This window comes from Rosa chinensis, chromosome 2, assembly GCF_002994745.2.
Source record: "Rosa chinensis cultivar Old Blush chromosome 2, RchiOBHm-V2, whole genome shotgun sequence".
NCBI classification, from domain to species: Eukaryota; Viridiplantae; Streptophyta; class Magnoliopsida; order Rosales; family Rosaceae; genus Rosa; species Rosa chinensis.
The window spans coordinates 12758930-12771914 of NC_037089.1; the positions used below are offsets into that span (position 1 = coordinate 12758930).

At 38.4% G+C, this 12985-nt stretch overlaps 1 protein-coding gene across 1 annotated transcript; it reads right to left on the minus strand.

Annotated features, from left to right (window-relative positions):
• Positions 1–1373: 1373 nt before the first annotated feature.
• On the minus strand, positions 1374–7674 carry LOC112186742 (auxilin-like protein 1). Its single transcript, XM_024325242.2, has 8 exons — positions 7091–7674; positions 2730–6468; positions 2589–2640; positions 2374–2456; positions 2225–2290; positions 2044–2133; positions 1763–1939; positions 1374–1615 (listed from the first exon to the last, which is right to left on the minus strand). Exons 1-8 carry the CDS (start codon positions 7489–7491, stop codon positions 1580–1582), a joined length of 4644 nt encoding a protein of 1547 aa, XP_024181010.1. The 5' UTR covers positions 7492–7674; the 3' UTR covers positions 1374–1579.
• Between the last annotated feature and the right edge of the window lie 5311 nt (positions 7675–12985).

Here is a 12985-nt window from a genome sequence, read left to right on the forward strand (position 1 = left end):
AGTTATCATACTGTTCAAGTTCAACCATGCAAAGATTTCCCAAGTCATATCCATAATGCTTTTCACTTCCTCTACAACAGGTTTTAAATATCTCGATCGAAAATAATCTAAATTATTCTCTATCTAATATATCTTCAGACTAGCTTATAAGAATTAATATTTTACTTATCTATCTAACAACGACTATTTAGACTGCAATGAGTTTAGGTGTGACTTAAATAGGTTATCCGGTCTATTTCTGAATTTTCTTATGTAAGTTATATTAGACTCTCGCCTGTTTTCATGGCTTTGATTTATAATAATGTCAAATTCTATTAAAAAAAAAAAAAACCACCGATATTTTAACCTCGAGCTAGAATCCCAACTTCGCAGGCTAATTTGGCTCTAACTGCAGCAAGGCCACTACACCTTCGCAGGCTTATGGCTACACATTTACCAATGCTGCCCATACTGCTGCTCTAGGAATAATGCCATGCCTAACCATATCATCACACACATCTTATCGTCTATCTTACCGGCACAATCAAACGGAAGATTATAGATTTGGGTATCCGTTGCGAACCGATGTTGTAAATGCAACTGCATTTCGTTTCATGGTAACATATTCGATAATGCTTCTCCATACTTAGGGTTTCAAACACACCCGGAAACTAAAGAATTGGACATGGCAGTGTCCTTTCTACAATTCCAGCAACAGAAACACCTTCATGGCTTCACAACCAAACCAGAGTAGTAAGTGAACCAAAACAGTGCCCAAAACTATTGTGTCACGGCCCATCACAACCACAAGACCACAAACATGCTTTACCCTGTAGAAAACTAGAAATGAACTCGCTCAATTCCACAAGCTCTTTCCCTCCTCATTGCCTCCAACCCACCAAGCCCGTGCCTTGAAAAGCTTGAAACCAAACTACCAAAGTATACCAAGTCACTATAAAGTATAAACGATAAAGATTCCATCTCTTCAGAGACTCTACCAGTCCTCCAGATACTTACACCAGTACTTCGGCACCTCATAAAACCGTGGACACTGCCACATTCCGGGCTTGGCACCACCCTCCAGGTGTCTCAATACCGGACGGAAAGCACGAGCAGTCACGTTGGATTTGGCACAATACAGTACAGAGCTCATGTGAAGTGTCACTGGTTCAGGTATAGGACGCAAGAAATGAATCGAGGGAGTGAATATCTTTCGGGATCGTTTCAAGAAACAAAGTGGTGGGAGTCCCAGCCCTACAGACTGAATTTGGCAGGAAGGTGAAGTAGACATGTATGACGAGTTGGTCATGTTTTAATGAGTTTTATGAATTGAGACGAGGATATTCAGTATTACCCTTCAGCATTTACTTTAGGGACAGGCAGGGCTTCCAAGCTTGAACAAATAGCACTCATATGTCATTCAATAATATAGGCCGCCAAAACTAATTTTTTAGCTAAAGCCTTTGCAATAGAAAATTAGAAACAACACCTACATGGATATATATAATTACTAGTGGCATTAATCATCCGATTATATATTATTTACTAGGGGCATACAATTACATACTTTGCAGCATCTCATCCTACATTAAAGCCTGCGTTACCGTTCTTCTGAGTTGAATTTGTTCCAAGCTTCCTGTAGTCAAATTTTAGGGTTAAAACATACCAATTTAACGAAATAAGACGAGTGAATAAAAATCACACTGTTTATGGAGAGTGAATTACCATTCCTCTTTTCACAGTCATACTTGTAAGCAACAAAACACATTGGCACACGACATACCTTTAGAAGATCGAAAACTTTTTCACATATGTACTTCTGGTGAATACTGGCACCACGTTGTTGTAATTTGTCAGGATGAACACAAAGAGTGGCTTTCCTGTAAGCTCTCTTTACAGCAGCAGCAGTTATCACTTCTGTCAAGGGAATAGGGTGCCAACCACTATCAGGCCCAAGGATCTGCCAATGAAGAAAAATTAGTAAAACAACAATACTCTAGAGATTTGAGGTAGTAGAAAAAACCTATGCCATGATTCCAAAATACACTAGAATAATAAACCTACATATTGCAAAGTCGAAAGTAATGCGCGCAAGTTCCCCTCTTTTCCGCTGGACCACCTCTTAACATCCGCATCCAGAGTCTCGGCTAATCTCTGCAAACAAAATTAGAGACGGGCAAATCAGCGAGAAATCAAAAAAGACTTTGAAGTTCCCAAGTTTATCAAATGTTGAGAGAATATATACATTTCTCTCTGCTTGCTCTCTTTGTGCAAGAAGATCACGCATATTCTTCTCCGCAAGAGCTTTTGCCTGAAACAGTGCCAGAAAACTTGGAGTTATTATCTTGTGTATAGATCAGAGCTCTAAAAGATTCAAATGAAGTTTAATCATACCGCTCGCTCAGCTGTTCTAGCATGTCTCTCTAGTCTAGCTTTACACCTTTGAGCCGATTCACCTTCAACTCCTTCATATCTCTCTGTGTAATAGGAAGTTTGCAAAAAGACCATCAGCATAGAATCAATCAACCAAGCATTAAATTTGATAGAAACTGAGAATAAGTTTAAACAAGGATTTCCGTGGAATAACCACTGGAGTGCTATACACATACCACCATAAGCTGTAGAATAAGGGTGTCTTGATTTCTGTGGGTCCTGTAGATCCTGTGAATTAACAGCCAATTTAGATTGTTGTTGGAGTCATTCATCAAATGCTAGAAAAATCCAGCAGGAAAAAAAAAAAAAATACTCACCGAGGATGAAGAGCAATGTCTCAATCCATTATTTCTGGAAGATGCACTAAATTTATCAGAAACAGATCTTTGTACTCGTTCTCTTGTCTCAAAAGAAGCCCTTTCAGCCATTAGTTTTTCTGCAGCACGCTCTCGAGCCTCTGCAGTTGCCCTCTCCACTGCAGCACGCTCCGCCTTGAGCCTGGCCTCCATAGCTGCCTTCCCAGCTAATGACTTCTCCCTGGCCTCTGCACATGCTTTCTCTAATCTTTCACGAGCCTCTGCCATTGCTCTCTGTCGAGCGTCAGCTGTTGCTCTCTCCAAAGCAACCCTTTCTGCTCTCTCACGAGCTTCCACATATGCCCAGTCGCGAGCTTCAAGTGTTGCCCTGTCAACAGCCATCCTGTCCTTTTCTCTTTCCCTCTCCCTTTCTCTTTCTTCCTCAATCTTCCTAAGGCGATCATTTTCAAGCTCTCTTTCTCTTTTCAACCTTTCTTTTTCTTTTTCCCTATTTAATGGATTTTCTTTAAGATTCTTAGCTTTCCACTCTGATGCCTGGCTTGCATTGACCTGCTGAGATGATTTCCGGTTGTTTATTTCTGCCATAGCCGGATGAGCTGCTTCTGTTTTCCTTCTATTGTCAACAAACTCTTTCACAGGTTCAGCTGCCAAGTTTTCTTCCTGATTTGAGGAAGCATGGACTTGCTTCGAGTCCTTTTCTCTCTCTTTCCATTCCTGAGCACATTCCATCTTTTGAGTTTCATGATCAGAGTCCTTTTGAGAGGTACTATTGATTGGTTGTGGTTTTTCAAAGCCAGAGCTAGCTTCTACTGCCTTCTTCACAAAGTTGACAAAAGGAATTGACTCATAGGCATCATCCATTCTGAATTGGCCTTTTCCAGATTCTGTGCCTCCTTGGGCCAAGCCAGATAAGCCAGCTGCTTTGAACTTCTCATCAACCGGCCCATTTTTTGTTTCAACTCCCCCCAGTTCTCTTTTCCTAACTTTAGGTTCAGCTCTAATTTCTTCTTTTGCTTTCTTCACACTGGAATCTAAAGGAAGAGATTCATTAGCATCTTTCCTTCTGAACCGCTTCTCTCCATCTTCCAACTCCTCTTGGGACAAGGCAGATGCCTTGTATTCTAAATCAAGCGACACATTTACTGATTCAACAACTTCTGGACCTGATTGTGTATCACTATTTTTGTTGTTGGTCTTTTTCTCTCCATTTTCTTCATGAGCATGCACCTCTTGAAATTCCTTCATTGTTTCACTGTTCTCATCATGGTTTCTTGCTATTTGAGTTGGTTGAGAGTTCTCATTGCAATCCTGGTTGCATGTCTCATCAGATACCTTGTGATCCTCTACTTCCATGTGCAAATGTGTTTTTTTAACCGACCTGAGTTCCTGAACATTTTCATTCCTCTCTGTTCCCTTTTGTGTTTTATTTAGGACTTCCACATCTTCCCTGTCATCAGCAACTTTAATATTCTTTTCGGTTTCTTCCGACACACTAGCCTCATCTAACTTTTGTTGAATTTCTGCCTGCTTAAATGCTTTTTCCTGAGACTCCTTCAATCTTTTTATGGCATACTGCTGCTCATGAGAATGAGCCATTTTAAGTCTCCGCTCATTTTCCTCTCTTTCACGGGCATCCTTTTGTCTCTTCTGATATTCTTCCAACTCAAGAGCTTCTTTTAGCCGCTTCTCATTTTCTTCTCTTTGAGCAGCCTCTTTCTGTCTCTTTTTGTTTTCTCGTTCGAGAGCCTCCTTTAATTTCTTCTCATTCTCTTGCAACTCTAGAGCCTTTTTCAGCCTCTTCTCATTTTCCTCCTTTAACCTCTTCTCATTTTCTTCCTTCTCAAGAGCCTCCTTCAGTCTCTTCTCATTTTCTTCTCTTTGAGCAGCCTCTTTCTGTCTCCTTTTGTTTTCTCGTTCAAGAGTCTCCTTTAATTTCTTCTCATTCTCTTGCAACTCTAGAGTCTTTTTCAACCTCTTCTCATTTTCTGCCTGCTCAAGAGCCTCCTTTAACCTTTTCTCGTTTTCTTCCTTCTCAAGAACCTCCTTCAGTCTCTTCTCATTTTCGGCTTGTTTAAATGCCTCTATGAGCCTTCTTTCATTCTCTTCCTGCTCCAAAGTCTCTTGTCTGTTTTCAATGCCTTCCATTCCACGAGATTCCTTATGTCTTTCCTCAATTCTAATTGATTTATCATTTTCTTGCAACTTCGCTTCATTGTCCTTCTGCTGCGTAGCATTTTCAACATTGAACTTACTTTCTTTACCTTCAACCTCTGCCATATTTTCATGTTTGTCTGATTTCACAGATCTCCCTCTTTGCTTCTCAGACTCTGCAGGCAGCTTGCCCACTCTAGAACTCATCTCATTCTCTCCCTTCTCAAAAGTTTCTTGAGTCACTTTTTCCTTTTTTTCATGCTCTTTCCGCCTCCGTGACTCTTTAGCATCTTTTGATCTTGCATTGCATTCCTCCAATCCACGATGTTTCTTCTCCAGATCTTCTGGATCATGAACTTCAACAACAGCTCTGAGTTTTTTATCAGTTTCTTGCTGCTCTAATACTTCCAAGGTTGTTTTGTCTTTCTGTCTCTGTTCATGCCCTTTTGTGCTCTGAACCAAAATCTCATCTTTGTTTGCTTGCTCAAAAGCCTTCTTGGTGTCATCTAATGCCACCAATTCAAAATACTGCGTTGCTTCTTGCCATTCACTAGCTTCATTAATTTTGAAAGACCCCTGAGATGACCAGGATCCCTTCCCATGCTTCTCCTGTACAAGATTTTCAGCTGCCTCGGAAGATTTTTCATATCCTAAAGATTCTGGATCTTCTCTGACTTTCTTCAAAACCTTTTGTGTTTCCTCACTAACAGCAAATTTCAATCTACTGTCTTCTCTTTCAGAAGTTCCCCGGACTCTATCATCTTTCTTACAGCTGGAACCATCAGCAACTTTACCCACCTTTACTTCCTCCTCTTTTATTTCTTTCTTTGACCGGGATTTTGAACGACTACGGTAACCCTCTTTCTTCCTCTGCATTAACTCCTTTGCACTTCTCAATTGTACTCTAGCTTTCTCCATTGCTTCTTTCATAGCTGCTGCGGAGACTGCAGCAGATGAACTTGCATCTACCTCTACATCAAAGAAAGGGGGTGAACTATCACCAGTTCTCTCATCAGAAGAAACAGTGTTAGAATTGGAAGACAGTCTACCAGAATCTCCACTGTTGTCATCAACTATGGGTGGTGGCCGACAGGGTGGTGGCAAAGGAGAGGGCTGAGTTCTAAGATTTATATCCGATATAGTTACAAATGGCTCTTTATGACGAGAACCATTTCTACCATATCCTTTTTCAGGTTTATGGCTGTCTCCATAAGCCTGTCTGGCTGAACTACCATTAGGGGGGTGTGACACAGTCTTTCTGAGATGCTTTTCATTTACCATTTCCACATTAGAGTACATATTGAACTTTCTATCATCAGTCACCAGCAAGCTTTGATTGTTGAAATTTGTCTGTTGCACGGGAGTAATTTCATCTGGCATATATCTGTATCCAGGAGCAGCAGTTACCGGATTTGCATGAGTCCTCCCATTCAAAGATTCTTTATTGCTTTTTTGATGAACTTTGTTATATGATATGCCAAACTCAGAGCTGCCATCAAATGAATAGTAAGGATCTCCATCTGTAAAGCTTTGGTTCTTGACAGAATGATTCGACTCTCCTGAGAGAGACCCAGATTCTGCTGGAGTCCTATGAATGAGCAAGCAAAGGAAAAATATTATAACATCAACTTCTAGCATCACAAAGTTCAAATTAGGTACAAACAACTTTTCCCCTTCATTTGATATGACCAAAATAGAAAAACAGCTTCATTTTTAAAATGACTCATCCAGATAAATTAGTCTATCGTCTGCGGCAGAAATTAAGAACAAGAAGTTTTTCAAGCAGAAATGTTGAACCCAGATTAAAGTCGCAGCCTTTTTTTCTTTTCTTTTTTACAGAAAAACACTTGGTTCAACCACCATTTTCTCAATTTATAACCTAACCAGTTCCTTACTTAAACAAACCGAAGAACCCTAGATTAAAGTTTAACCAACTCTTCAAAATTAACCCATGTATCTTAATCTACAAGGCTTTGTTTTGACAACTTTAACCTCACAAACATGGAAACACATTTTTCCCCCAAAATTCCCAAAACCACAAACCTTGTTCAAAAAGCTCAAAAATTTAACTGTCATACTAATACCACATCTCTAATTAAACACACATTTCAGTAAAAATTACTTGAGAGAAAAGCACTTTGAGCTCATTTTGAATGAGAAATTAACCAAATGAAAGCACCAAAAAGCTAGAAACTGGCTTGTGATCATACCAAGCTTCGTCGGAGGAACCACCATCTCCGCCGTACGGTTGCTTGACCAGGTCGTCGTAGGCGACGGCGAAATCCAGGCCGTCGAAGCCTCCGAAGACCTCGGAGTAGTCGAAGCCGGAGCTGCGCACATCGAAGAACTCCTCATTGTCGTCGTCGGCGGCGGAGGCGGCGACGGGGACCTCGAGCACGGGAATCGAGGAGGCGCGTGAGGCGTGGAAGGCGCCGAAAATCTCTCCGTAGTCCTCGAGGCGCGGGGAGAGGGAGGAGGAGGAGGAGGAGAGGCCGAACTTGGGCGGGCCGCCGTAAACGTCGTCGTATAGGGTCTTGGCGAGGAAGCCGCCATTGCTGATCACTTTGGAAGCGGAGCGGTTGGGATGGCGAGAATGCGAGAGGTTCTCCATGAAAAAGAAGAGAGCTTGAAGAAGAAAGGAGAAACTAGGGTTTGGGACTAGGCTTCAACGCACCGTTTTGGGTTCTCTCTCTCTCTCGCTCTCTTTTTCTTGCTTTGCTTTGGTTTTGTGCAGCAAAAGAGGAAGAGAGAGCAGAGCTGCTGCAGCAGAGTCTGAGAGAGAGGACTCTGAGAAGTGAGAGAGGAAGAAGAAAGTGGGAAATTAAAAAAGTAAAATGTGAAATGACCGAAGAGGACACTCCTATTATTGCGTTGCATGACCGGGAGAATTTCTCCCTTTTTCTTTTTCTTTTATTTTAGTTTTCTACGGGTTCTAATTTTTTTATTTTGTTTAGTTTTGACTAGTTTTGCTTATGGTAATCGGGCTCTTCATTTCAATCTGAAGATAGGAAAAGTAATAATAACATTTTGATTCTAAGGGTTTCTTGAAAATAACTAGGTTGTACCGTATTTTTTCTAGAACAAATACACTTTGGAAGTCTCCTGTTATTCAATATATTGTGTTTCTTCTTTTTCTTTTTTGTACTTCACACACACGTAAATTTTTTAATGTGCATTTGAATTCACGATCAACGACTCTTAAAATACGGCAAAGGAGAATTATGTCTTTACACAAACCAGTCCCGCCAAACTACCTGCCTCATGGTAGATTCTGTTTTCCGCTATTTGTTATTAATTAAGGCGCTAAAACTCTAACAAATCTAACAAATGAGATTTGACAAACTATTTTAGTACATTTTCCTATTTAAAACAGATGTCACTCTGATTCAAAGAAAACAAGCGAGGACAGAATCGATTCATTATGTCTGGATTTTAAAAAAAAAACTTTTGAATATCAGAATGACATATTATAATATCAATCTGTATTATTGAGAAGTCGATCCCCATTGGGGCTCATGTACTTCACCAAAACTCAAAACCACCTTCAATTCTCAAAATAAATACTCATATACACATTATGAGAAAGTTATATGACTGTAGAAATAAAATTAAAACTAAATATCAAAAGAGAACATAACATGAATGGAACGCACCGTAAGTCTGACAAGTTTATTATTCTTAAATATTTGTTATTATTAATAATTGAAATCAAAGTGATTGGTTTAGCCGGTAACCGGTGACAAAGAAGAATGGGAAAACTCAGGAAGGAGCAAATGTCCTTTTACTTTTGGAATCCAGGAAGGTGCAATCTGGGTTTGCATTAGTTTTATCATGCATGCATCCAAGTGTCCAACCAAACTGTCCCAATTTTGGTACGATGAGATAAATCAGGTTCCCACCCAAGCACTTCGGGAAGGGATTTGAACAGCAGAATAATGACAATGCTGCACTGTGCCTTTTGTTTGTTGGTATTTGACTATCTGTGGGGGTTTATTGTGAATACCAACAACTTTGGTGGGCATGTTTGGAAGTTAGTTCTGTAACAAACTAGCTAGTTCACCCTACTTGTAAACCTTAGTACTTTTCCATCTAATTATTGGAACGGATGGTAGTCTTGGAGTGCCTCTCGAGGGAATGGTAGAGGTTTGTGAAGGAATTTTGAAAGGGGTATTGAGATCCCTTGATTTGATTTGGTGAAAAGGTCGGCTGTCATTGTTTATTTGTTTCGGAATATCGTTGTCATTCATTTTCGTACATAGTTATTTACATGGACAATGATGCATGAATATAATACATTTACTTGGACAAAATTTCTATTTGTTACGACGGTTAAGAGAAAAACGGATAATGATTTAGAGCACACCAATGTTTAAATAAATGGCGTATTTGACAATTGTTGATTTATATAAACCCTACAACAATCATCAGTAATTGATGGCTAAGTTATATAAGATCTTACAAAATGTAATTTCAAGACGAATATAAACACTTTTTCTCATTTAAAATTTATTAATTATTCATGTATCTGACAATTATAATCTAAGAAATGACAACCCAACAACAAAAAGGGTAGGCTGAGATAGAGCTTTCATATTGCAAAGATATGTCAAATTTGCAATGCATTTCCAATAATGTGAAAACTGAAAACATCAATCCACACAACACACTGTTTGCAAGCAACATAAAGCTTTTTCATTCTCTTTTTGTTCTAGGCATTACATTTTCTTGTTTTAGCTAAAAGGTGAGACCTAGAAAATTTGTTGAAAACCCCACTTAGATTTTTCTCAAACTTGGACAAAAACAATATCGTCATCAAATTTGGAAGGCATTGAAACCACTCCTCTTCATGTTTTCTTTTTTTGAGAGGCATATTTATTCATATATACACCACCTAATCCACCACTTGAAAATTGATTCAATCATCAAAGGAATATAAACTCTGTTTAACAAATTGCAATAACCAGCAAAGAATTAGGTGTCAAAATTAACAATGCATAAATATCCATAAGGGTTTTGGTAGTTGGAGCTATTCAATGTGGATAATATATGCATGTTCTGTGTGTTTTGATGCTTTTCCCCACATTTTGAAGGTTCTTGACGGTTGCATTATAGATTGTGGCATTGATTTCAAGCCTGACTAGCTTGTACGAAGTTTCAGAGGGACCAAAACCTATTGTTCAAATTGGTTGCACCATAATTTGCCTTGAATTTGACCTTAAAGCTAATTATTAACTTCCCTGAATGCAGCGGAACACATTAAGCTCTGTAAGAAATTGATGGCTCCTGCGGAGGACAACTGGAACAATTACAAGCTCCACAATTGTTACATGTATAAATGTTGAGGGCGACACAACTTTGGTCATGATGTGTGTGGACCTTTTAATGGATTTCAAACGCGATAATTGTCTTTTTTGATGTGGATTTATCAATGGCTAGAGCACAACAAAATATCGTAGTGAACTACATGTTTTTCTCTATGAGAACGAAATCATTGATATTCGAACTTACCTTAATCTCCTAGTTAGAGGCATTTTATCTAAACTCAGGTTGTTAAGAAAAGTTCAGTTAATTACTAGAGCAGTATAAGTATAACGAAGGCTGAATGGGGTACCTTCACTTGTCCACATGTGGCTTCGTCAATGACTATTTACGCAACATGAATTATTCAGACATTATGAAGAAAACAAAAATGACCCATCATACTGTTGGAAAAATTATTTAGGACGATTCATATATAATCATAAATTAATTTTCTTCATGATGAGTCATCGGTTTTTGACTATTCATTTCTGCAATATGTTTACAATTAAGCCATTTGCCAATAATATTTTAACATGTTATGTGTTTACTATGAAAACTTTAGATTTTGCTGATAATTTTCAAATCGTTACTAGTTAAATTTTCTTGTAGTGTAAAAAAGTAGAGATCTTAATTTAATTCATCTAGAATCTAATTAACTACGTTTTTGGATTTTTATAGAAAAAAATATATATCTCCGCTTCTTCATCTGAAAAAATAAAAATAAAAATCAAATTTTATGGATATACGGCCGATATTACTATAAACATCACATCATTGTGTTTAAGTTGTGAGTTTGACAACCAACTAACATCTATATTGATCACATATTAGATATCTTATCATGTTATAAGAGATAAATATATGATTATAAAATTGTATCTAAGAACTTCTCATACTTTTCCAAAGAGGTATAAGCTCCAACCATCATGAAGACAAAGCTTGTATTAACAAAGAATCAAGCACAAGCTACCATTGCTACTTGATTTTATTCTTCTTTAAAGAAAACCCACAAAGCTAGCTAGCTGGTTAGTTGGACAGCAATAAGCAATTATTATTATTTCTTCAAAGACTTTCTTCTGGTCTGAATTATTATTTTTGAGACACAACCTGCCTAGGATTTCCATATTCCAAAGAAGGAAAGATTTAAGAAACAAACACTATCTGTCTCTCTCTGTCTCAAACCAGGACAAGATAATAAATAAAACCATTCAAACAAGGTTCTGGGAATCTGGATATAGTTAACGTAATCAAGATTAAACATATGTAACTGTTTAATTATTTGGCTAAAAATAGACAGCACCTTCTTTTACATTTCTTTGGCACTTGTCCCCATATACCCTATCAAACAGTCCTAAAGAGCACAAGGACCTCTACTTTTTTCTTACAGATAAGAAAAAACAGATTTCTTTTTTCTGATTCAAAGATTTAAAGAAATCCTGCAGTTCTGGGTTTGCTTCATTCTTAATCAGAGAAAAACAAGTTGCATGGGTTTTTCTGACACATTTCTTTCTTTCTTCTTCAAAGGTGTGAATTATTATTAAATCCTAGAATATTAAACCCTAGAAAGAAGATCAGAGGGTTAGCTCTCCCATAAGCTTCATACCAGAAAAGAGGGGGGGCCTTCTTCTGGGCCATTGACCCATTGTGTTTGCCACTTTATGACAAGTCTGAGTTCGGCAAAAGCATACAAAGTCATCATTCTTCAACTTAAATAATGACTTGGTTTCTATATTTTATTATCATGCAGGATATGAAAACAATGAGTACACATTATAGTATCAAATATTGAACAAGGAGGAATTATACTATCCCATATGAGGGTAGGAGCGCAAATGCAGGGTTGGTGGTCTCAAGTCGATCTCTACAAAAGTGATCAATTGTATATTTCTACTTGTATAATTACAAGAAGTGGTGGCATACATTTTGGTTGGCATGCTTAGTGGGTGGCACATATGTTTAAAATCAGTCATGTTTCTTCTCGAGAAATAGTGAAGAAGACATACTTGATTTTAAAATTTACTAGCCTTCTTACACACGTGCGACTGCGCTTTCACGTACGGAACTTTTAAATGTGGTCGATATAATTTTATTACAATTTATACACTCACACTTTTTTTTTTTTGAATGAGAGAGGAAAAGTCCCTGGCCCCCAAATTTATTAATAAAAGAAGAAAGAAAAAAAGACTAACTAGATAGGGGGGACATGAACCTAATCCCTCCAGTAAGAAAGTTGAAAGACATCTGACCAAACAACCAAGCAAAAACTACCGAAAGCGAAAATTAGGAAGCCCCATAAAATCTCTATTACAAAAAGAAACAACAAAATCCGGGGGTGAGTCCCACCAAACTATAGTATTTGAAGTGAGACCAAAGTTTGCAAGAGCATCTGCAACTTGATTCCCTTCCCGAAATATATGAGAGCACCGGAATTGCATTTAAGAGATGCGGTGTAAGCAATTACCCCATTCCACTCGAATTTGCCAAGGTACCAAATTGGGTGATTTAAGAAAATGAAGAACTAGAGTTGAGTCAACCTTCAACCACACATGTTTCCAATCTCGAATCCAAGCTAGCTCAATTGCTTTAATAACCGCCATTACCTCAGCTACCACTAAACTTGGAATGTCAAGATTAGAACAAAAGCCACCAAGAAATGTACCCTTGAAATCCCGAAACACACCACCATAGCCTGCTTGACCTGAGGCACTCCTCCAAGAGCCATCTATATTAATTTTCACCCAACCCATTACAGGAGGGATCCAATTAACCTCAATGATAGAAGGAGCTCTACGTGGCCTGTATGT